At 55.0% G+C, this 24,899-nt stretch overlaps 3 protein-coding genes across 10 annotated transcripts; 2 read left to right on the forward strand and 1 right to left on the reverse strand.

The window, feature by feature from the left end:
* Positions 1-8,557: 8,557 nt before the first annotated feature.
* Positions 8,558-12,319, reverse strand: ALYREF (Aly/REF export factor). The gene is made up of 6 exons (XM_034943144.3): positions 12,047-12,319; positions 11,412-11,543; positions 9,905-10,052; positions 9,243-9,306; positions 8,964-9,141; positions 8,558-8,868 (listed from the first exon to the last, which is right to left on the reverse strand). Exons 1-6 carry the CDS (start codon positions 12,302-12,304, stop codon positions 8,854-8,856), a joined length of 795 nt encoding a protein of 264 aa, XP_034799035.1. The 5' UTR covers positions 12,305-12,319; the 3' UTR covers positions 8,558-8,853.
* A 41-nt stretch (positions 12,320-12,360) lies between these two features.
* On the forward strand, positions 12,361-20,976 carry ANAPC11 (anaphase promoting complex subunit 11). 8 transcript variants are annotated; one of them, XM_034943153.3, is made up of 4 exons: positions 12,397-12,565; positions 14,273-14,335; positions 15,188-15,307; positions 20,641-20,976. In XM_034943153.3, the coding sequence occupies exons 3-4, from the start codon at positions 15,199-15,201 to the stop codon at positions 20,784-20,786; spliced, it is 255 nt and encodes an 84-aa protein (XP_034799044.1). In that variant the 5' UTR covers positions 12,397-12,565; positions 14,273-14,335; positions 15,188-15,198; the 3' UTR covers positions 20,787-20,976. The 8 variants fall into 8 exon arrangements, with proteins under 8 accessions (XP_034799049.1, XP_034799045.1, XP_034799050.1 ...); XM_034943157.4 differs by having other exon boundaries at positions 12,436-12,587; XM_034943156.4 differs by having other exon boundaries at positions 12,436-12,557.
* A 153-nt stretch (positions 20,977-21,129) lies between these two features.
* On the forward strand, positions 21,130-23,614 carry NPB (neuropeptide B). Its single transcript, XM_034943152.3, has 2 exons — positions 21,130-23,238; positions 23,331-23,614. The coding sequence occupies exons 1-2, from the start codon at positions 22,990-22,992 to the stop codon at positions 23,457-23,459; spliced, it is 378 nt and encodes a 125-aa protein (XP_034799043.3). The 5' UTR covers positions 21,130-22,989; the 3' UTR covers positions 23,460-23,614.
* Positions 23,615-24,899: the final 1,285 nt, after the last annotated feature.

The following is a 24,899-nucleotide window of genomic DNA, read 5'->3' on the forward strand; positions in this document are numbered from 1 at the left end:
GAATGTCCTGTCAATCTGAGAGCCAGGTTTCTCCCTGTCACAGGAAGAAACTACACATAAGGAAGGGGGCAGGTGAGACAGGAACAGCAGGAACTAGACAGCTACAGAAACCAACAGGGCGGGTAAATGCACAAGCACGTGTCATAGATCCACTTCCCCGCTCTGTCCCAGGAGGGCCCAGAAGCAACAAGCACAGCCAGTGCCCAGGTCTTGGTTGCTAAATCCCAGTCTCCAGTGAGGGAGGGCTCCCTGGAGAAGCAGCTGGGTGCAGAGCTGGGACAAGGAAAACTGAAGACATCCCAAAATAAACAAGTGCTTAAATAAGGATAGGGCACAGGAGACAATCTCCAGGAGCTCCCAGTGGCCAAAGCGTGGAAACAGTATCAGATTATGACTCACAGAATCCAACAAACAGCCCTTGCGTTCATACTGACATATAAAGAAAGAAATCGTAGGTCAGGTGCAGTGGCTCATGCCTTTTGGGAGGCCAAGGCGGGCGGATCACTTGAGCTCGAAAATTTGAGACCAGCCTGAGCAACATGGGGAAACCCCATCTCTACAAAAAATACAAAAAGTCAGCTGGGCATGGTGGTGAGCACCTGTGGTTCTGGTTACTCAGGAGGCTGAGATGGGAGATCACGTGAGCCCGGGAGGTCGAGGCTGCAGTGAGCCGTGATCGAGCCACTGCACTGCAGCCTGAGCCGCAGAGCAAGACCCTGTCTCAAAAAAAAAAAAAAGGGAAAAAAGCTGAAGGGACTGCTCTTTCTTAGAGATGAAGTCCAATTAATAAACGTCAAAGGAATGAGGAAAATGCAAAAATCACCTTTGAAAACTAAGTTAATAATTATTGCATTGCAAGACCCACCAGTGGATGCTGAAATTAATTAGTGGGTAGGCCGGGCATGGTGGTTCACGCCTGTAATCCTAGCACCTTGGGAGGCTGAGGCAGGTGGACTGCCTGAGCTCAGGAGTTGGAGACCAGCCTGGGCAACACGGTGAAACCCCGTCTCTACTAAAAATAAAAAAAATTACCTGGGCATGGTGGCACGTGCCTGTAATCCCAGCTACTTGGGAGGCTGAGACGGGGGAATTGCTTGAACCTGGGAGGCGGAGGTTGCAGTGAGCTGAGATGGCGCCATTGCACTACAGCCTCGGCAAGAGTGAGACTCCATCTCAAAAAAAAAAAAAAAAAAGTGGGTAAAACTTGGAAGTGAAACAGACATTCACTTAGTCTGGAAGTATCTCCCCAAGGTATTTATGGATGACAAAGGGAAAACAGTAACTATGTAGGGGAAAAGCCCCGGCAGCCGCTGCCACCACCTGAACTAACAGGACCAGGAGTTGGACAGACTGACATTGCATATCTCCACTATGCATTGAGAAGATGACATCCCAGCTGTGGTATTCATGCCAAAAAATAAAATAAACCAGCAGGGCGTGGTGGCTCAGGCCTGTAATCCCAGCACTTTTGGGAGGCCAAGGCGGATGGATCATGAGGTCAGGAGTTCAAGACCAGCCTGGCCAGCATGGTGAAACCTTGTCTCTACTAAAAATACAAAAATTAGCCGGGCGTGGTGGTGGGTGCCTATAATCCCAGCTACTCAGGAGGCTGAGGAAGGAGAATCTCTTGAACCTGGGAGGCAGAGATTGCAGTGAGCTGAGATCACACCACCGCACTCCAGCTTAGGAGACAGAGAAAGACTCCGTCTCAAAAAAAAACAAAAAACAAAAAACAAAACCTTGTCCAGTCATAAGGTCAGAGTCCCCAGTGTGAGGGACATTCTACAAAATAGCTGAGAGTACCCTTTAAAAGTGTCAAGGTCATAAAAGACAAAAGCTTCTATAAATCTGAATATAAAAATAACACTTCAGAAAATTCATAAATAGAGAAATAGGCTGACATTAATAGGCTATGTTCGGTGTGGTGGCTCAGGCCTGTAATTCCAACACTTTGGGAGACCAAGGCAGGAGGATCCCTGGAGCGCAAGAGTTCGAGACCAACCTGGGCAACATAGTGAGACCCCATCTATACAAAGTTTTAAAAATCAGCCAGGCGCGGTGGTGGGTGTCTATAGTCCCAGCTACTAAGGAGGCTGAGGTGGGAGATCCCTTGATCCCGGGAGTTCCAGGATGCAGTGAGCTGTGTTTGCGCCACTGCACTGTAGCCTGGACATCAGAGGGAGACCTTGTCTCAAAACACAATTTTTCAAAAATTTAGTTTTTTTAAAAAAGATATTGAGATGCTACAATGTCCATTTCAGGAAGAATATCATAGCACTTTTGAGACAAGTTTTTCTTTTTTTTTTTTGAGACACAGTCTCGCTCTGTCACCCAGGCTGGAGTGCAGTGGTGCAATCTTGGCTCACTGCAAGCTCTGCCTCCTGGGTTCACGCCATTTTCCTGCCTCAGCCTCCCCAGTAGCTGTGACTACAGGTGCCCGCCACCACGCCTGGCTAATTTTTTGTATTTATAGTAGAGACGGGGTTTCACCATGTTAGCCAGGATGGTCTCGATCTCCTGACTTTGTGATCTGCCTGCCTCAGCCTCTCAATGTGCCGGGATTACAGGCGTGAGCCACTGCGCCCGGCCTGAGACAAGTTTTTCTACAAAATGTAATGACATTAAGGTAATATGAAGAGACATGATCCTCATCTTTATGTAACTGGAGTTCAGGTATTCATTACGCTCAACAATATCAACCTTTTATGATGCTATTTTGTTGAATGTGATAAATGCCACTGATAATAGGACATTTAATTCCATTTAGAATATCTGTATTTCCAAGTAAAGTCCTAAATCTGCCAGGGTGGAGATTTATCCATGGTAAAGTCTATTCAATCCAGATATAAAAAAGATAGAGATTGAGGGCCAGGCGCGGTGGCTCACACCTGTAATCCCAGCACTTTGGGAGGCCGAGGTGGGCGGATCACAAGGTCAGGAGATCAAGACCAGCTTGGCCAACATGGTGAGACCCTGTCTCTACTAAAAATACAAAAATTAGCTGGGCATGGCGGCACGTGCCTGTAATCCCAGTCACTTGGGAGGCTGAGGCAGGAGAATTGCTTGAACGGGGACCCGGGAGGCAGAGGCTGTTGTGAGCTGAGATTGCACCACTGCACTCCAGCCTGGGCTACAGAGCGAGACTCTGTCTCAAAAAAAAAAAAAAAAAAAAATGAGAGAGATTAAAGACATTTAAGAAAAAGATTACAAAGAAGAAACTGCAAAGCAAAATCACAACGAGATATTACTTCACACCCAGTAGGATGACTAAACTAAAAAAGGTAAGTGTTGGTGAGAATGTGGAGAAACTGGAACCCTCATACATTGCTGGTAGAAATATAAAATGCTGCAGCTGCTTTGGAAAAGTCTGGCAGTTCCTCAAAAAATTAAACAGTTACCTCATGACCCGGCAATTCTACTCGAGAATTGAAAAGATGTTAATATAAAATGTACACAAAAATGTTCACAGCAGCATTATTCTTATAAAGCCACGGAGTGGAGACAACCCAAATGTCCATGAACAGATGGACAAAAAAAAAATATATGCGGTATATCCATGTCAGTAGTCGGCCATAAAAAGGAACAGTCTTAGACATGGTACAACACAGATGCACCTTAAAAATGCTGGCTGGGGACAGGCGCAGTGGCTCACACCTGTAATCCCAGCACTTTGGGAGGCTGAGGCGGGCAGATCACGAGGTCAGGAGATAGAGACCATCCTGGCTAACAAGGTGGAACCCCATCTCTACTAAAAATACAAAAAACTAGCTGGGCATGGTGGCTGCTGCCTGTAGTCCCAGGTACTCAGGAGGCTGAGGCAGGAGATTGGCATGAATCCAGGAGGTGGAGCTTGCAGTGAGCCGAGATCGCGCCACTGCACTCCATCCTGGGCAACAGAGCAAGACTCCGCTTCAAAAAAAAAAAAGTAAGAAAGAAAAAGAAAAAAAAATAACCGGGCAAGGTGGCAGGTACCTGTAATCCCAGCTACTTGGGAGACTGAGGCAGGAGAATTGCTTGAACCCAGGAGGCGGAGGTTGCAGTGAGCCGAGATTGCGCCATGGCACTCCAGCCCAAGTGACAAGAGTGAAACTCCATCTCAAAAAAAAAAAAAGAAAAGAAAAAAACTTGCTGGGCGTGGTGGCATGTGCCTGTGGTCCCAGCTACTTGGGAGGCTGAGGTGGGAAGATTGCTTGAGCCCAGGAGTTTGCATTTACAGTAAGCTATGATTGAGCTACCACACTCCAGCCTACAGAGGGAGACCCTGTCTCTTGAAAAAAGAAACCCGGTCGGGCGCGGTGGCTCACGCCTGTAATCCCAGCACTTTGGGAGGCCGAGGGGGGCGGATCACGAGGTCAGGAGGTCGAGACCATCCTGGTGACCACAGTGAAACCCCGTCTCTACTAAAAATACAAAAAATTAAGCCAGGCGTGGTGGCGGGCACCTGTAGTCCCAGCTACTCGGGAGGCTGAGGCAGGAGAATGGCGTGAACCTGGGAGGCGGAGCTTGCAGTGAGTGGAGATTGCGCCACTGCACTCCAGCCTGTGTGACAGAGGAAGACTCCGTCTCAAAAAAACAAAAACAAAAAAAACCATAGGCTGGGCGCAGTGGCTCACGCCTGTAATCCCAGCACTTTGGGAGGCCCAGCTGGGCGGATCATGAGGTCAGGAGCTCGAGACCATCCTGGCTAACCCAGTGAAACACCATCTCTACTAAAAATACGAAAAACTAGCTGGGCATGGTGGCGGGTGCCTGTAGTCCCAGCTACTCAGGAGGCTGAGGCAGGAGAATCGATTCAACCCGGGAGGCGGAGGTTGCAGTGAGGTGAAATCATGCCACCACACACGTCTGGGAAACAGGAACGAAACTCCATCTCAAAAGAAAAAAACAAAAAACAAAAAAACAACCTCTAAAATGAAAGACTGTATCCCTAGATTGCTGAGAGGTAAATGAAATGTATGTAGAACATCCAGCAGAGGTGCAGCCTCAGACACTGGCTGACCATTTGTGCAACCTGAGAGAGGCGTGCTCTTGCAGCTTGAGTTCCAACCATGCCCCACACTCCACTCCCATTAGGCTACACTGCAACCTATCACTTGTATGTTTCCTATATTAGACCATCAGTTCACTGCATGTTAAGAACCAAAAGTTACCATTTACATGACAACTCTGTTGCCAGGTACAGACATAGCCATCTCATGAGATCTAAAAGGATGTCTGAGAGCAACACTGTAGCCCTTTAACCCACTTGAGGCTGAACAGGATTCAATCAGCTGCCCAGTGTAGACTGCTCCTTAAATCTCCGTGCACACCAGCCAGAAGCCAGAGCACTGTGGGAGTGTGTGCACGCTCACACCTGAGACCCTCTCCAGGGACCTCAGGCTGAAGACGGAGCTGGGCAGACCATGAGCCACCCTGGAAGAGCTCCAAGTCCCACAGGAATGCTGCCTCTCCTGCCCGGGGCTGGCCAGTTCCTACTCTCAGCCCATGCCCGCCAGGGAAAGGGACCGGGAAGAACAGGGCTTCCCTTTTCTCCCCACCCTGAGTGTAATTTCGCTTGGCGACACTTAAGTCATGTGTCCAACCTGGGCCAATCCCTGTGCTTTCTTTTTTTGCCCCGAGACGGAATTGTGCTCTTTTTCACCCAGGCTGGAGTGCGATGGCGCAATCTCGGCTCACTGCAACCTCCACCTCCTGGGTTCAAGCGATTCTCCTGCCTCAGCCTCCGGAGTAGCTGGGATTACAGGTGCATGGCACCATGGAACCACAGGACAGCCAGAGGCAGAGGGGGTTCCCCAAGTGCCCATGGGGCACAGGCTGCCGGTTCAGTTTGTCAGCCATAGCTCGCTGTCTGAGCAAAGCATCACTCAGTCACCATGTGGGGGGCAGCAGGGCACTGGGCAGTGTGGAGTGTCCGCCCTGCAAGGCCCTGTGCCCGGAGGACTGGCAGCACCCTTCAAGAGGGGACCAGACAGCCCAGCTGGCCAAGGCCTCATGTCTACTTGCTGTCTGTGCAGTCAGTGGAAGAGCCCCGCTCTTCTTTCTCTCACAAGCACCCTGATGGGGCAATAAATTAAATAGTCCTCTGGCCTTGGAAGTAAAATAAGGTTTTGTGTTTTATGAATAAGGAAATGAAGATTGGGTATGATGAGGCTCGGCCCAGCTACCTGACCTGCTGCCCACCAGAAGCCCCGGTGGCTTCCAGACCCAGCCTCTACCCTAGTTATAAATGGCCAGCCCCACCTCCACCACAGGCACAGAATCAGGTCATTCTCCTTTGACCACTCGGCAGCACCTGCCCCAATGACCCCACCACTGGCCCCCCAGCAAATACCAGCTGTTGCTTCTATGACATCATTCTCTCTACTTCCTTTACCTCCAACCCTCCCAAGACCATGCCACATATGGACACTACTTCGACGTGTCCACGTGCTATCAGCTGACAAACTGGAGAGGTCCGGCTCTAGGCAACACTCTCCTGCGGGCCAGCTGGTGCCTCTGCCCAGCCTGTCCAATGCTGATGCCCCTCAGCTGGCTCCTTCCTGGGGCCTTCTCTCCAATGACACCTACCCACCCAGTTCCCCAAGGCCTCATAATACTTCATTCCCATGCCCCTCACTCCCGAGAATGCCAGGAAGTCCCAAATCCTGGTCATTCCTCCCTCCAAATGCCTGTTACACCACTACTGCACAACCAAAGCAATGCTGTTTGTCAGTCCTGTCATTTGTCACACCCTGCAGGGGCTGACCACACCAGTCCATCAGGTGCCCTCTCCACTTCCTAAGCAGCAGGGAGCCAGTCCTAGCACGGCCCCAGAGAGCAGACCCCCTGCCTGGTATGGGCCTGCTCAGGCCTTGCTCCAACACCGAGGCCCAGGCCAAGGGCACCTGCTTGGGGATAACCTGACTCTCACTGCACTGATGACATTTTCTGTCACATTCACAGCGACTACAGCTGGGGACTTAGTAATCCTTTCTCCTGCTAGACTGGGCTTCTGGAAGGGCCAAGATTAGTCATCCTGTTCATCTGGGTTCCTAGACTGTGGCCCTGGCTGGCATAGGGCAAGCTGCTTAGATGGCAGCTGCTGATCTGTAGTGACATCTGTGACCGACAGTGAAAGAACCACCTTTAGTCACACTCCCTTGCCCATGACTCAGCCAGGCCCATCCCAGCGTGGAAGCAAGCTTAGCCTGGGATGTGTGCCCGCAGGAGCCGCTGGTGCAGGGAAAGGTTTCTGCAGACAGGCATGCATTCCTGTCTGTCTCTCCACTACCACTGCCCACTGCCCTGGTCTTCCTTACATCCCAGCTGTGGGACAGTGGGGTCAGGCAGAACTCTGGAGCTCCCTTGTCCTCCTTCCCATCTCATTCTCAAAGTGCTGTCACCAACCCAACATCAGGGGGCACAAGGCTCTCTCTCCACTCTCCAGCTTGGAGTGCAGTGGCGTGATAATGGCTCACAGCAGCCTCAACCTCCAGGGCTCAAGCGATCCTCCCACCTCAGCCTTTAGAATAGCTGAGACCACAGGAGCACGCCACCACACTCAGCTAACTTTTGTATTTTTAGTAGAGATAGGGTTTTGCCATGTTGCCTAGGCTGGTCTCGAACTTCTGGGCTCAAGAGATCCTTCTGCCCTGACCTCCCAAAGTGCTGGGATTACAGGTATCAGGCGTTGCCCTACTCCTTTTTGAGACGGAGTTCACTCTTGTTGTCCAGACTGGAGTGCAATGGCACAATGTCGGCTCACTTCAACCTCCACCTCCCTGGTTCAGGCGATTCTCCAGCCTCAGCCTCCCAAGTAGCTGGGATTACAGGCATGCACCACCACACCCAGCTAATTTTGTATTTTTAGTAGAGACGGCGTTTCGCCATGTTGGCCAGGCTGGTCTTGAACTCCTGACCTCAGGTGATCCGCCTGCCCCAGCCTCCCAAAGTGCTGGGATTACAGGCGTGAGCCACCGCGCCCAGCCGCCCCACTCTTAAATGGACGGATTGTCACAGCTTCCACCAGCCACTTCATCAAATATACAACTAAGAGAGGATCCTCATGCCTTGCTCCGTGGCAAGGTTAAAAACAACAACAACAAAAAAACAAACAGAAAAAGGAATTACACTACAAAGTCAAAACTGCTGAATCCACGTTTCTCTGAAAACCAGAGTACAAGAAGGAAAGGAACAGCCCAGAGATGTTCTGGCTGTGGGAAGCCTGTGGACGGCACACAGGGCAGCCATCCCACCCCAACCTCCCCTCACCTGGAGGCACAGGCACAAGGGTCAACAGGTGGCTCCCGGGCAAAGGTGTCCTCCCACCTGGTGAGTTAGAGAGGAAGGTGTTAGGTGTGAGGCAGGAAAGAAGATAAGAAAGGAGGCAGGCAGCTTCGGCCCTCCAGGAGCGGGGACCCCCCCGCCACCCCCACAACCCATGCCAGCTTCAGGTGTCCAACACCAGATGGGGCTGCTCCCTCCATCCCCAACTCAGGTTCTCCCACCCCCTCCCAGCTGGACAGACACCAAAATCCTGGCCCAGGCCTGGACTCCAACAGTGGGACGAATCAAACAGTTCCAGTTCTACACACATTTCTATTTTATTATGGAAAAGGTGGAAACGCCACCTTCTCCACAACAGCAACCAGTAAAATTTATCCCAAAAATAACTCGGTACAAAACAGGTCTGTTTCAGAATTAAAAAAAAAAAAAAAGAAAAAAAAAAAACCTTTACATGAGTTTTTAAATCCTATTTTAAAACATAAAAGAAACAAATCCATCATTGGCCACACAGCCCCAGCCACCGCCCCCCAACCAGGGAGCAAGAGGAGACGCCTGGGTCCTGTTCCGCACACGGATTTGCTGGTCTGTTTAACTGGTGTCCATCTGAAACACAGAGGAGAAAGAGGCTCGCATTCACAGGAGGCCTGCTCCCCACTGTGGCTTTGACCAGGCCCCCAGCTGGCTCCCCCGGGACTCACTCTCGCATTATAGGCGTCCAGCTGGGCATCCAGCTCCTCTGCCGAAAGCTGCTGCTTTGAATTCCTGCCGGCACCTCTGCCTCTTCCACGGGCGCCTCCACGGGTGCCTCTCCGGGTGCCTCCACCACCACCAAAACCTCCAGCGCCACGGTTTCTAGTCATGCCACCTCTGTTTACGCTAGCAAGGAAAACGAAACTGTTCACATACCTGGAAGGACCCCAAAAGCGATGCAGCCACACCCTCGGCCAATACCCTTCCCCAGAGGCCCCGGAAGTCACCTCTGTGCAGGTCTCCGCTGTGTGTCAATCTGTGATGTGACAAGCTGAATGTTCATGGGGCGGCCTGCGGCAAAGAATACAAGAAGGCACGTTCTATTGAGAGGCTCTGAAACCAACCCAGCTGGCACCACACCCTGGTCTCCATGCAAACACTGGAAAGGGCCTCTGTGCGTCTCAAATGCCCCCGACAAGGGAAATGGCCTGGAGATACTGGTGGGAGAACGAAACGGCAAGGAAGCAACCCCACCAACACCTCCTCACTCCTTCTCAGTCCAGACTAGGTGGGCTGCTTGCTGAGGTATCGGGGTGCTCGTGGGTGGAGAGGTGTGGGTGACCTGACGAAGAAGAACCGGTACCTTTGTCTTTACGACTACAGCCCCGCACTCAGAGGTGTACTATGGCGGTTCTGAGAAGGCTTCACAGAAGTGAATCTTCCGGAAGGAGCTGAAGGAGGGGAGGGATGTAGCTTGCTGGATGGGGGTTCACAAGAGGTTGGTCCAGATGTGTGGGGCAGCATGAGAGGTGGCAGATGGAAGAGAGAGACAAAGGGGCAAATGCAAAGTGTCCTCAGCCACAGGGGTACCCCATATTCCTACCTGGACAGGTGCCAGCCCCAAACTCCACAAGCCCCACAGTCAGCGTGGGTCCACCCCCAGACTCACCATCCAGAGGGACGCCGTTGTACTGCTTCATGGCCTTCAGGGCATCTGCCTTCCGCTCAAAGTGCACGTCTGCTGTTCCTAAGCTGCGACCAGAGCGATCATAGTGTACAGCCGCCTTTTTCAGCGTTCCAAATTCAGCAAAGAGTTCCTGGGAGTTGCAGAGAGCAGTTGTCAGAAAAGCAACAAAACTGCGCTCCTTCTGGTGGCCCAGGGACAGGCCCTGGACGCGTGAGTTGCTTTGGGGGTGGTTCTCTGGGAGGCAGGACAGTGGTTAACGGGAAATGAGGGAAGGGCGGGGCAGGAGGGACAGCAACTTCCAAGAGCACCTGGGTCTGAGGGCTCCTGCCATTGTGGGGACCTGACACGTGTACCACGATGCAGGTAGAGGCAGCTGCAAAGCCCACTAGCAACGGGCACAAAATTAAGCCACTATCCTCTTCAACAAAGGAAAATTTACAACACACCCAAGGGCTGTTCCAAGAAACGGTAAAGGCCAAGATCAAGAGCAAGGGAAGCAGTCCGATATCAGACCAGCTTGAAGGGCCTGTAGATTCGGGAGCCCTGACCCCAGCCCCTCCCCCAAAGGCAGATTCTGGCTCACCTTTCCCTCTCCTCCTACTCAAGCCTGCGGCAAAGTCTGAAATCAAGCGCTGCCATGGAAACTGCCCTGACCTCAGGCAGGCTGGGAGTTGGAGAGGGAACCCAGAGTGTGGGGATACTCCGGCCGCAGGCACACAGCGGGAACTGGAGTTCACCAAAAGCGGTTTCCAGTGGATGCTAGAAACCACCTTAAAAAAAGTGTTGAGACACTGTGAGTGCTCACTGGCCCTACTCTGTCCTCCCAAGGCAAATGGCTGGGCTGTGGGCAACTGAACCCTGCCCAGCCATCTCCAAAACTGATTCCCAAAAAGTCATTTCTTAACCAGAAAACAAGTTGAAATGCCATTGGGATTCAATTTTTCTTTTTTTAAAAAAGAAAAGCTTCAACCAAAGATGGATTTGAGACTCATGTCACTGACGGGACACGGCGGTGGGGAGTGATAAAACCACAGCGTATAAGGTCTTTATAAGACAGTACTCAAGGCAAACAGAGCCAGAAAAACAGACTCCCTGTGCTTCACAAGATACATAAAGAAGATTCTTTTTCTCACATTAACCCACTAAGACAGGCACAAAATTTAAAAAGCAACTGGGCTGGGTCTAACAGCCAAAAACCACTCACATTTGGTCAGTCTTTGTCCCTGTTAGAAACTGGAAGCCCTGGCAGGGGATTTTCACTCACAGAACCCATCTTCAGACTAACAGCAGCAGTTCCTCAGGCTCAGCTAGGCTCGCACCTGCCTGCGCTCTGACCCCAGCTTTACTAGCACTAGGTCTGTCCTGCAGCCCTTCAGAGCTGGGAGGGCTCCCTTCGCTAAGGCAGGAAGGGGACTCAGGGCCACATCCCCAAAATCACGATCCGTCCTGTGCAGGGCGAACGGCTCACCGAGAAGCCCTCGTCTCTTACCTGAATATCGGCGTCTGAGACTCCAAAATCCAGATTGGACACCAGCAGTTTCCCACCTGTCTCCACGCCGGCACCACCCCCGAAGCCACTGTCGAAAAGATCGTGCTGCCACTTGTCGGGAAGTTGTTTTGGCTGAAGAAAAAAACCGCAACAAGAGCAGATCTGTGAGTCTCAGTCCAGGGCTTTCCTGACCCTCACAGCTACTCCGGACCCTTCCTCTTCCCGGCCTGAGAGGATCCGGCCGAGACGGGGCCGCCAGCGCTCCCTCCGGCGCTGCAGCTGCCCCAGCCCAAGGCCGCACGGTCCCACCGCGACCGCACAACTTCAGTTCCCTTAGACTAACTTCCCGCCGCCTGTGCCGCGCCCAGCGTCCCCTCCTCTCCTGCCACGAGGCCCCAGCGTCCGGAACAGACAAAGAGCTGGGAAGGGTCTCAGCCTCCGGGACCAGACCCCGAAAGAACGACCTCGCTCCCGCCCACCACCCCCTCCGCGCCCACACGCACCCTCCGGACCTCCGGGCGGCCGCTCCACCAGCCTTATCCACCCGCCGGCCCGGGTCCCCGCCGCGAGCGGCCCCGGCCCCAGCCCCGGCTGGCCCCCTCTCACTCTCCGGCGCGGCCGGCCTCCGCACTCACCCTGCTGTAGGGCGCCGGTCGGTTCCTGCCGCCTCCGCCGGCCGCGCCGCGGGCGATGGCCGGCCGGTTCCGGATGGGCCCGCCGCCTCGATTCACTCGCGCGGCGGCCTGCGCCCCACCGCCGCGGCCGCCCTGGGAGCCGGCCCGGCCGCGGCCCCGGCCCCCGCCCCGGCCGCCTCGCTGGCTCCGGTTAAGTTTAATGATGTCGTCCAGAGACATGTCCATTTTGTCGGCCATGGCGGGCGCGGAATCGGGCATCGGCTCGAGCCCGCGCGTCAGCACGCCGGCACGTCACTTCCGGCGCCGCGTGAGGCCTTCCGGTGCCACGGCCTCGGAGCGGCTGCTGATTGGCCGCCGGCCGACGGCTGCGCGCGCGGGACGGGGTGAGCCGGCGTGGCGCGTGCGCACTGGCGTGCGAGACTCGGCGGGCGCTGTTGAGGGAGTCGGGCCGCGACTGTGGTCGTTTTTATACCTTCCCGCGCGGACGCCGGCGCTGCCAACGGAAGGGCGGGTAGGCCGGTGCGTGATTAGGTTGGCGAAGGTGCGAGGGCGCAGGGGGTGGGGCGGCGGCCGTTGGAGGCGGAGCCTACGCGCCCCTCCCTCCCCGCACGCTCCGCCCGATCGGCCAGGGCTGGGGGCGCTGGGGGCGCTACGGGCGCGGCGGGTGCCTGGGAGCTGCTGGGAGTCCTTGTTTCCGCTCCCGCCCAGGACTGTGCGCTCGGCTCGCGGTGGGGTCCGGCGGGCGCGGCTTCGGCGGGCGGCAGCCGCTGCAGACGAGCTGCGGGTTGGTTTTTTGGTCTCCACCTGCAGCCCCCCCAAGTCTGCACTGTCACATTTTGCCAGTCATATCCTTTACAAGTTTTCTTGCGGGCCGGGCGCGGGCCTCACGCCTGTAATCCCAGCACTTTGGGAGGCCGAGGCAAGAGGTTCGCTTCAGCCCAGGAGTTTGAGACCAGCCGGGGCAACATCGTGAGACCCCCATCTCTAAAAAAAAAAATGAGCTGGGCATGGTGGTGCACTTCTGTACTACCAGCTACTTGGGAGGCCGAGGTGGGAGGATTGCTTGAGCCCAGGAGGTCGAGGCTGCAGTGAGCCGTGGTGGCACCACTGCACTCCAGCCTGGGCGACAGAGCCAGACCCTGTCTCCAAAAAAAAATTATTTTTGCAACTTATTAATGAAAACCAGTGTGCCATTTCATTGATTTTTTTTTTTTTTTTTTGAGACAGTCTCATTCTGTCGCCCAGGCTGGAGTGCAGTGGGGCGATCTCGGCTCACTGCAACCTCTGCCTCCTGGGTTCAAGCGAGTCTCCAGCGGCAGCCTCCCGAGTAGCTGGGACTACAGGCACTGCCACCATACCTGGCTAATGTTTGTATTTTTAATAGAGACAGGGTTTCGCCATGTTGGCCAGGGTGGTCTTGAACTCCTGACCTCAGATGATCCGCCGCCTTGGCCTCCCAAAGTGCTGGGATTACAGGCGTGAGCCACCACACCCAGCCCATTTCATGGATTTTAAGTTGTTTTGAGATACTTGCTTTTGTTTTTGTTTTTTGAGTCAGGGTCTCCCTCTGTCACCCAGAGTGGAGTGCAGTGGTGTGATCTTGGCTCACTGCAGCCTCAAACTCCTGGGCTCGAGCTATCCTCCCATGTCAGCCTCTCAGGCAGCTGGTGCACGCCACCACAGCTGGCTTTTTTTTTTTTTTTGAGACAGTCCCACTATGTTGCCCAGGCTGGAGTGCAGTGGTGCGATCTCGGCTCACTGCAATCTCTGCCTCCCAGGTCCAAGTGATTCCTGTGGCTCAGCTTCCCGAATAGAGCTGGGAGCTGGCGTGATCTCAGCTCGCTGCAACCTCCGCCTCCCAGGTTCAAGTGATTCTCCTGCCTCACCCTCCCGAGTAGCTGGGATTACAGGTGCCCACCACCACACCTGGCTAATTTTTTGTATTTTTAGTAGAGACAGGGTTTCAGTATGTTGGCCAGGCTGGTCTTGAACTCCTGACCTTGTGATCTGCCCGCCTCAGCCTCCCAAAGTGCTGGGATTACAGGCGTGAGCCACTGCGCCTGGCCTCTAATTTTTGTTTTTTTGGTAGAGATGGGGTTTCACCATGTTGGCCAGGTTGGTCTCGAACTCCTGACCTCAAGTGATCCACCCTCCTCGGCCTCCCGAAGTGCTGGGATTACAAGCATGAGCCACCACCTGCGGCTAATGTTTTTGTATTTTTTGTAGAGACGGAGTTTCGTCATGTTGGCCAGGCCCATTTGAGATCTTTGAAGATATCCTCAACGTGAGGTAAAACCAAACTCCTGACTGTCCTGTGCTCCCAAATGTGATCTCCTTGTCCGTAAGGAGCTGAGTCCCTTCCCTTGGAGAGAAGAGTGTGCCCTTTCTCTAGATGGCTAAAGAAACCGCACAGATCGTTCTTTTTTTTCCTTTTTTTTTTTTTTTTTTTGGTAGAGACTCAGTCTCACTGTGTTACACAGGCTGGTCTCAAACTCCTGAGCTCAGGCGATCCTCCCGAGTTGGCCTCCCAGAGTGCTGGGATTACAGGTGTGAGCCACAAAGCGGATTGCTGCTGGGGCTTGCTGTTCTCCAGTAGCTCCCCTGTAGCCCTGACCCTCTGGGCCCAGAGCCCTTTACTTGTTATTTGTTTTAATAGAAACGGGGCTCATAGCAGGGCACAGTGGTTCACGCCTGTAATCCCAGCACTTTGGGAGGCCGCGGTGGCAGATCGCTTGAGGCCAGGAGTTCAAGACCAGCCTGGCCTACATGGTGAAACCTCGACTACTAAAAATACAAAAATTAGTCGGGTGTGGAGTCGCGTGCCTATAGCCTCAGCTACTCAGGAGGCTGAAGCACAAGAAATGAGCTGAGATCATGCCACTGCACTCCAGCCTGGGTGACAGAGTGAGACTCTGTCTCAAAAAAAAAAAAATTAATAAAAATAAAAGTAAAATAAAATAGAAACAGGGCTCACGATGTTTCCCAGGCTGGGTTCGGACTCCTGGGCTGGTATGATCTTCCTGCCTTGGCCCCCTGAGTAGCTGGGACTACACCGTGGCAGGCTTATACCTATTTTGGTGCCTAAATGTTCTAGCTCTGCAGACTCAATTTAGCCAGTCGTCCTGTTCCCCTCCACTGCAGGCTTTGCTGCCATGAAGGTGAAGATTAAGTGCTGGAACGGCGTGGCCACTTGGCTCTGGGTGGCCAACGATGAGAACTGTGGCATCTGCAGGATGGCATTTAACGGCTGCTGCCCTGACTGTGAGTGTCCCCTCCATGCTGTCTGAGCGGCCCCGACTGTGAGTGTCCCCTCTGTGCTGTCTGCTGCCTGCTGGACTAGCCTCAGTAGCTCCTGTTAAATACCTGCACGAAATACCCAGTTTCATTTTCTTTCTTTTTTTTTTTTTTTTGAGACCGAGTTTCGATCTTGTTTCCCAGGCTGGAGTGCAATGGTGCGATCTCGGCTTGCCGCAACCTCTGCCTCCCGGGTTCAAACGGTTCTCCTGCCTCAGCCTTCCAAGCAGCTGGGATTACAGGCATGTGCCACCATGCTGGGCTAATTTTTTTATTTTTAGTAGAGACGGGGTTTTGCCTTGTTGGCTAGGCTGGCCTTGAACTCCTGACCTCAGGTGACCTGCCCGCTTCAGCCTTCCAAAGTGCTGGGATTACAGGTGTGAGCCACTTTGCCTGGCCCACATTTTCATTTTCTTTTCTTTCTTTCTTTTCCTTTTTTTTTTTTTTTTTTTTTTTGAGATGGAGTTTCACTCTTGTTGCCCAGGCTGGAGTGCAATGGCGCGATCTCGGCTCACTGCAACCTCCGCCTCCTGGGCTCAAGCGATTCTCCTGCCTCAGCCTTCCAAGTACCTGGGATCACAGGCATGTGCCACTACACCCGGCTAATTTTGTATTTTTTAGTAGAGACAGGCTTTCTCCATGTTAGGCTGGTCTCGAACTGTCAACCTCAGGTGATCCACCCGCCTCAGCCTCCCAAAGGGATGGGATTACAGGCGCGAACCACCGTGCCCCCCCCCCAACATTTTCATTTTCATCTCATGAAGAAAAGTTGATAGAAAAAAAGCCAGGTGGTTGGTACCCATGTTTATATAAAGATCCTGTCACAGACTCCATAGGATGAAACTCAGCTGTGAAATACGTGGGATTAAAAAGAGATTAGAGTCTGGGCGGGCGGATCACAAGGTCAAGAGATGGAGGCCGGCATGGTGGCCCACGCCTGTTATTCCAGCACTGTGGGAGGCCGAGGCGGGCGGATCACAAGGTCAAGAGATGGAGGCCGGCACAGTGGCTCACACCTGTCATCCTAGCACTGTGGGAGGCCAAGGTAGGCAGATCACAGGGTCAAGAGATCAAGGCAGGGTGTGGTGGCCCACACTTGTCATCCCAGCACTGTGGGAGGCTGAAGTGGATGGATCTCAAGGTCAGGAGATTGAGACCATCCTGGCCAACGTAGTGAAACGCCATCTCTACTAAAAATAAATTAGCTGGGTGTGTGGCGTGTGCCTGTAATCCCAGCTACTGGGGAGGCTGAGGCAGGAGAATCTCTTGAGCCTGGGAGACGGGGGTTGCAGTGAGCCAAGAGCAAGACTCCATCTCAAAAAACAAACAAAAAAAGATTAGTTTAAACTTTTTATTTGAAAATTCTCAAAATTGAATGGCATAGGCCAGGCGCAGTGGCTCACACCTGTAATCCCACCACTTTGGGAGGCCAAGGCAGGCGGATTGCTTCAGGCCAGGTGTTCGAGACCAGCCTGGCCAACATGGCAAAACCCCAACTCTACTAAAAATCCAAAAAAATTAGCTGGGCATGGTGGCAGGTGCCTGTAATCCCAGCACTTTGGGAGGCCGAGGCGGACAGATCACCTAAGGTCAGGAGTTTGAGACCAGCCTGGCCAACATGGTAAAATCCTGTCTCTACTAAAAATACAAAAAAGTAGCCGGGCATGGTGGTGCATGCCTGTAATCCCAGCTACTCAGGAGGCTGAGGCAAAAGAATCGCTTGAACCTGGGAGGCAGATGTTGTGGTGAGCCAAGATCGCACCATTGCACTCCAGCCTGGGCAACAAGAGTGAAACTCCATCTCAAAAAAAAAGAAAAAAAGTGGAAATGTTTGATTATGTTTAGGTTGAAAGCAAAGTTTTGCATCAGCGAAATGGTTTTTCATGAGACCGAAATGAGCGTAAAGCAGAAGCAAGGGTCAAGGTTTTGCCCAGGGAGGACAAGAACTCCCCAGAGGACAGTGGGGAATGGAGAGGACAATGGGGAATGGGGAGGACCGAGAAGCTACTCACTACCCCAAGTAACCAGGCGTATTTTTGTAGGGCCAGGTGCATGCCCATATTGATTGACAGGGTCTCACTGTGTTGCCCAAGCTGGACGTGAACTCCTGGGCTCCAGCCATCCTACTGTCTCAGCCTCCCAAGTAGCATACCACCACACTCATCTGCCTCCTTTGCTTTTTTTTTTTTTTTTTTTTTTTTTTTTTTTTGAGATAGAGTCTTGCCCTGTTGCTCAGGCTGAAGTGCAGTGGGACCATCTCAGCTCACCGCAACCCCCACCCTTCTGAGTTCAAAGGATTCTCCGGCCTCAGCCTCCCAAGTAGCTGGGATTACAGGCATGCACCACCACAGCCAGCTAATTTGTTGTATTTTTATTTATTTATTTATTTATTTATTTTCGAGACAGAGTCTGACTCTGTCACCAGGGCTGGAGTGCAGTGGCACGATCTTGGCTCACTGCAACCTCCGCCTCCCTAGTTCAAGTGATTCTCCTGCCTCAGCTTTCCGAATAGCTGGGACTACAGGCACTCGCCACCATGCCCAGCTAATTCTTGTAGTTTTAACAGAAATGGGTTTCACCATGTTGGCCAGGATGGTCTCGATCTCTTGACCTCGTGATCCGCCCACCTCAGCCTCCCAAAGTGCTGGGATTACAGGCATGAGCCACTGCGCCCAGCCCTTGTTGTATTTTTAGCAGAGACAGGGTTTCACCATGTTGGCCAGGCTGGTCTTAAAACTCCTGACCTCAGGTGATCCGTCCACCTCGGCCTCCCAAAGTACCGGGATTACAGGTGTGAGCCACTGCACCCGCCCCTGTCTTTGCTTCTTAAGGTGAAATTGAGATGACTGAATCTTAGTACAATTTTTTTTTTTTTTTGAGACAGGGTCTTGCTGTCACCCAGGCGGCAGTGCAGTGGCAAAATCATAGCTCACTGTAGCCTTCAATTCCTCAGCTCAAGTGATCCTCCCACCTCCACCTCTCAAGTAGCTGGGACCACAGGCATGCTCCACAATGCCTGGCTAATTTTTTATTTTTTTATTTTTTGTAGAGACAGGGTTTTGCTATGTTGCCAAGGCTAGTCTTGAACTCCTGGGCTCAAGGGATCTGCCTGCCTTGGCATACCAAAGTGCCGGGATTACAGACGTGAGCCACCATGCCTGAACAAAACTACATAAATTTTTAATTTTTTTTGTGGAAATGGAGTCTCACTATGTTTCCCAGGCTGGTCTCAAACTCTTGGCTCTGTCCTGCCACAGCCTCCCAAAGTGCTGGGATTATAGGTGTGGTGCCTGGCCAGTACAAATACTTTTTATTCTAGGCTTAACTTTTACATTGGCCCTAGCTAAATAGAAATCTCATCACTCAGGAATTAATCCTCATTTAATCAAACGGGTAGGGTGTAATCTTAGGAAATTATTGATTGACTCTACCTGATTGGATTTGTAGTTAATAGCTAATTAGGTTAATAACTAAATTCACAAGGCACAGTTTTATTTGATCTCTTTTAAATTGCTCTTAAGGATGTAACAAAGAGTGCGTGGGATGCCCTGAGGGCAGGCATTCGACTTCTGGAGCAGCAGCTTAACTTCTGAAATTTCTCCGAACCATGTGTCCACACCTCGTCTGGCTGCATCCGTGGGCCAGATGTGGGTGGTGAATCCTGTGGATTAGAGGTGGTGCTAGGTAGCCCCCAAGTGACTGCAGTGGTGGGTCCACAGGCAGCCTGCAGAGCCCGGCCTGCAGCATGCCAGCTGGGCCTGTGATGGGGCATCCAGAGGGTGTTGCTCTGAACACTCAGCATGTCTCCGCTGACACAGTGTGCTCAGGCTTTGTTAACATGGGGCCTGTTGGCTGCAGAGACTCAGGAGTTGAGAGTCTAATTTTTGGACCTGCTGATGGTTAAGTCATAGTGAGTCAGTGTTAACGCGCAAAGCGTTTGACGAGTCCAATGTGCTTCCATGCTAAGCAGCACCAGGTTTCTTTTGCTAAAATTGAACTCCTGTGAAAAATTCAGAGTGACTAAGTTCATTCAACAAAGACTGTGGGAGCCCGAGGCTGGTAAACAATGAGTCCATCCCGCATCCCAGGGGACTCTGGTGGCAGTGCAGTTTTGCCGAGAGGAGTTTTAATTTAAAAAAATGCAATCAGGAGACCAGCAGGTCCTGGAATGAGTCACCCTCAGTGCATCTGCGGACTCATCAGACACCCCAGGCCGGCTTCGGGTGGGGAATGCACTAGAACGAAGTGGCACCTTTGACTAAACGAGGCCTCCCCCGAGTACTCAGAGTGGCCCAGACCCCTCTCCTCAGGGGGCTAGCAGGCTTCAGCTCTCATTTGAAAGGGCCGATATCAAGCAGAGTTGTGCTGAGGCCAGAAACCCCCACGGGCAGGTCCTCCCAGGGCTGGGAGTGGGCATGCCGTGGGGCCGGTGCTGCCAGGACAGGAGGGTGGCCACGAGCTCCAGCTCCACAATGCCAGGCCGACCCTGCCGTGGGGCTGGGGCTGGGACTTGCTGTGCTCTGCTGGCAGCAGCTGTTCCTCGGGGGTTTCCAGGCTCTTGGAGATCAGGGACACTCATTTCTCTTGATCATGGCTGATATAAGCATCCCTCTCTGTGTCAGGCCCTCTCCATGGAGAAAGCATTTCTAGGTGTTTGGGCTGGTGCCCGCAGCCTGTGCCTGTCCTGGGAGGCAGGGCCCATGCACAGGTGCCCATCAACACAGCGTCCCCAACGCCTGGGCAGCACACCGGATCCCTGATGTCTAGGGAAGAGTCTTCTAGGTCCCCAGACCCCACCCCTCCTGCCCTTGATCAAGAGACCAGTTCACTACTCAGATGCACGTCTCCTTGGTGCCTTGACCATTCATGTGACCTTTTTGGCATCACAGATCAAGTGTCTGCAGATGGGCCCAGGGCCTGTAGGTCAGACATTGCCCTTTTTCCCCAGCCTCAAGCACAGGGGACACAGGGTGGGCTAGGCCAGAGCGCCACCTCCTCAGAGAGGCCCCTGGGCTCCCCACTGAGCATGATGAGCCTGGGTGAGGGGAGGCGCCTGCTGCGGTTGCCCCGGGTGGAGGCCGCATGTCCGGTGTGCCTTGGTCATTGCTGGTCTTCGCCTGGGGGCGGGCTGGTCAGGAGACCGATTGGGTAACACGCCTGATTTCGGCTTCTCTGAAACATGAGAGGCTGCAGTGCTGGAGCCACTGCCCAGGGTCCCTACCTGCACCCCTGCCTGGCTTGTCACATGCTCTGTGTCCAGCCTGGTCATGCCTGTCCTTTTCCCCACCTCCCCTCCGTAGGCAAGGTGCCCGGCGACGACTGCCCGCTGGTGTGGGGCCAGTGCTCCCACTGCTTCCACATGCATTGCATCCTCAAGTGGCTGCACGCGCAGCAGGTGCAGCAGCACTGCCCCATGTGCCGCCAGGAATGGAAGTTCAAGGAGTGAGGCCCGACCTGGCTCTTGCTGGAGGGGCATCCTGAGACCCCTTCCTCATGCTGGCGCCGATGGCTGCTGGGGACAGCGCCCCTGAGCTGCAACAAGGTGGAAACAAGGGCTGGAGCTGCGTTTGTTTTGCCATCACTATGTTGACACTTTTATCCAATAAGTGAAAACTCATTAAACTACTCAAATCTTGCTGGAGGCCTCTGGGTGCCTGTGTTCTCGGCATATTGATGTGGTCTCGGTGTGTTTTGATATGAAAACTCTCATGAATAAACATCTCCGTGAAACGCCAAGGCCCTCGTCAAACCCTGAGTCACGACTGGGAGGAGAAGGAGCAGGATCAGACGGTAGAGCCTGGGGCGTGCTCTTCAGGCATGCTCTTGCCTGCTGGATTGCCGGCGGCGGCCCTGGGACCCTCCCTCAGGCTGGCTCTGAGGGACCCTGGCTGTGCAAAGCTGGCGGCCACTGCTTGTGGCGCCTCCAGACTGAAGGCCACCATCTCTGAGTGGGCGTCCATTGTTCTCACTGGGACTGTCTGCAGCGGGGCTGGGCCTCCCACAGTGTAGGGATCAGTGTCCTGACACTGGGAAGTGTGTCCACACGTCTGAGGCTTCCCTTCCTAGGGAAAGGTGGCCCTGGGAGGCTCCTTTGTGTGCCTCTGCTCCCCACAATCGTGGTGGGAAGGGGCCGCTGGGGGAGTGGCAGCCCCGGCGTCTCAGGCTGCTTCTGGACAGAGCACAGGCTGTGTCTCCAGTAACCTAGGGAGCCCTTGGCATTCATGGGGCCAGTGACCCGTGCCCAGTATCTCTTGACCCTTCCTCACAGCAACCTGAGGAGTAGACCAGGCCTCACCTGAAATCTGTGTCAGGGTTCTCTAGAGAGACAGGACTCTATATGAAGAGTATATATGAAGAGTTTATTGGGAGTATTGACTCACGTGATCACAAGGTGAAGTCCCACAATAAGCCATGTGCAAGGTGAGGAGCAAGGAAGCCAGTCTGAGTCCCAAAACAAAAGTAGAGAAGCCGACAGTGCAGCCTTCATCCTGTGGCCAAAGGCTGCAGAGCCCCTGGCAAGCCACTGGTGTAGGTCCGAGAGTCCAAAAGCTGAAGAACCTGGAGGCCGACGTGCGAGGGCAGGAAGCATCCAGCATGGGAGAAAGATGGAGGCCAGATTCAGCCAGTCTAGTCTTTCCACGTTCCTCTGCCTGCTTGTATCCTGGCTGTGCTGGCAGCCGATTAGGTGGTGCCCACCTGGATTGAGGGTGGGTCTGCGTCTCCCAGCCCACTGACTCAAATGGGAATCTCCTCTGGCAACACCCTCACAGACACACCCAGTGACAATACTTTGCATCCTTCAATCCAGTCAAGCTGACACTCAGCATTCACCATCACACCTGGGCATGGAACCCAGAAACAAGTGCCAGGGCTCCAGTGCCAGTGCCTGTCCTGGGAAGATACCCAAGAGAAGACATGACCAGGACCTTGGGGGAGCATGAAATGGTGAGGGCACAGTGAGCTTGAAGGCTGATGTCACCTGCCAGGAGAGCGGCTGGCAGTCCTGCCTGGTGCCCCCCAAGGGGCAGAGCTGGCAGAGAGGGGCCTCCAATCGAAGGCCAGGAGTCGTGGAGCTCCAGTGCCTTGGTGTGGCTGGCCTTGCCCCCCTCCCAGAGGACCCCGCCAGTAACAGCCCTGCTGGTGGAACCTTCCCCAGTGGGCATGAAAGAAATGAGGGCCCCACAAGCCACATGGACTCTGACGCCTGGAGCCAAGAATACCCCTTAGGGTGGTAGAAACCGCCCCCGGGGCACTGTGCAGTGTGGCTGGCTCTCCAGCATCAGGAGTACTGAGGACTGCCTGGGGGACGACTCCTAGGGCTGGGCGCCCGTGGGCCCTCCCCTGCTGCCACTGAGGCCCACGCAAGCCGGGCCTGAACGGCGCGAGCGGCATGGGTGGGGAGCTTGAGGGGGCGTTGGGCTCCCACCAAGCGCCAGATCCTTGCGCGCCTCCAGCGCTCGCCCGCGCGGCTGGTTCCTTTGGGATGCGGAGGTGCGACGGCTCCTCCGCGCGCGCCCGCTGCACCCCCAGCCCGCCGCCCCTCCCGGCCCTCCGCAGCCTCGGCCCGCCCTCGCCGCAGATATAAGGCGGCCCAGGCGGTGGCTGCTCCGAGCCCCGACGCCGCCGCCCACCAGTCAGCCGGCGTCCCCATGGCCCGGTCCGCGACACTGGCGGCCGCCGCCCTGGCGCTGTGCCTGCTGCTGGCGCCGCCTGGCCTCGCGTGGTACAAGCCGGCGGCGGGGCACAGCTGCTACTCGGTGGGCCGCGCCGCGGGGCTGCTGTCCGGCTTCCGCAGGTCCCCGTACGCGCGGCGCTCCCAGCCCTACAGAGGGGCGGAACCCCCGGGCGGGGCCGGCGCCTCCCCGGAGCTGCAACTGCACCCCAGGCTGCGGAGCCTCGTGAGTCCGGCGTGCCGGGGGTTGATGGGGGGCGGCGGCAGGACGTGGGTGGGGGTGCGGCGGCCCCTCAGCCTTTGCTTGCCTGCCCCCAGGCTGTGTGCGTCCAGGACGTCGCCCCAAACCTGCAGAGGTGCGAGCGGCTCCCCGACGGCCGCGGGACCTACCAGTGCAAGGCGGACGTCTTCCTGTCCCTGCGCGCAGCCGACTGCCTCGCCGCCTGAGCCCGGACCTCTCCTGGCACCGCTGGGGCCCCCCCGCCCCCACCGTCCCACTCGGTGACCCCAGGCCCCTCCGGCGCGGGATGGCGCCCCAGGTCTCCCCTACTCCGCTCACCCCGCAGTTAATGGCAAACGAATAAATAAATGAGGCGGCCTCGGAGTGAGGGGTGCTGGAGGACTGGCAGCCAGGCCACGAGGGGAACGGGACCTGGAAATCCCCAAGCCTGGGTATGAGAAGGCAGCCGAGTGTGCGGCGGCAGGGCAAGGTTGGCCTGGGCCGCCCAGAGGTCTTCAGACCCAGGGGCGAAGCTGGCCACGACCCAGCCCCGCGGTGAAGCCGCGCCTAGCCTTGGTGCTCCCTGGGGGAAGTGCAGGGCCACCACTGGCCCGGTTCCCAGTGTCCTCCCCCAGCCCTTCGCTTCCCAACTCGAGAGCCAAATCTGTGAGGGCGTGGGCTGGAGCCCCTGGCTGCCTTCCTCTTGCCCCCATCCCTTCTGGCCAGGCCAAGTCCGAGGGTGCAGGGGCAAGGAGGAGAGTTGGGGGCCTGAGCCCTGGCTCCAGAGGCCCGGAGCATGCCTCCCCAGAGCTGAAGGTGGGAGATGGGTAGGTTCTCCCTCCGCTGTTGGGTGTGACTCCGGAACTGGCTTGGGCTCTGGCCTCCAATGCTGCTAAGGGGCCAGGCCCACCTCCGGGCCCAGGCAGCAGCACTGCAGGGCCTTTCTACCCTCCCCAAGCCTGGGGCCCAGGCAGCCCCTGTCCAGCACCAATCTGTCTATGGGGAACTGGCTGGTCCCTCTGCTCAGGGGACCCCGCAGTCCAGGGTTCTGAGTGGGAGCATTGGCACCACCCCACTCCTGAAAGCGGGGGCCTGGCAGGATGAGGATGGCCTGTGCCCCCCACACCTTGGCCCCTGGCTCGGAGAGCAGGGTGAGAGGCTGCCTTCCTGGGCTGTGGAGAGCCTCGCGTGCACCTCGCCTCCAGCTCCTGTGCTAGGTCGTGAGGTCGACCTCACAACAGCAGAGGACAGGCCCATGGGGTGCCACATGGGCCAGGTGCTGTAGGGCAGAGGCCATTCTGGAGAGGAATGTGGGGCTGAAAAAAGTACTGATCATAAGCCTCATTTTGAATGCGGCGAGACCAGGCAATCTATGGCCTCCCTAGACACCTCCCGGAGGCTGCAGTAAGAACCTCTTCGGCCTCTGGGCTGCTCCAGGCGGGCCCTGACAGGGGTGTGGGAGACAGAGATCCCATGGCCCCTGGAGGGGCCAAGGGGCACGGAGCCTCAGCTCTGGCTCTCCTCCTTATTCTAGCATCGCCTGCTACAGGGGGTGGCCCCAGGCTTTGGAGGGCTGGAGGCCTGGGTTTCACTCACTGCCAGGCTGCCCGCTGCACTCCCGGCTGCTGGATGCATGGTGGGGGCAGGGCCAAGAGGGTCTCCTTGCT

The sequence above is a fragment of the Pan paniscus genome, chromosome 19, assembly GCF_029289425.2.
Source record: "Pan paniscus chromosome 19, NHGRI_mPanPan1-v2.0_pri, whole genome shotgun sequence".
In the NCBI taxonomy this organism is placed as follows: domain Eukaryota; kingdom Metazoa; phylum Chordata; class Mammalia; order Primates; family Hominidae; genus Pan; species Pan paniscus.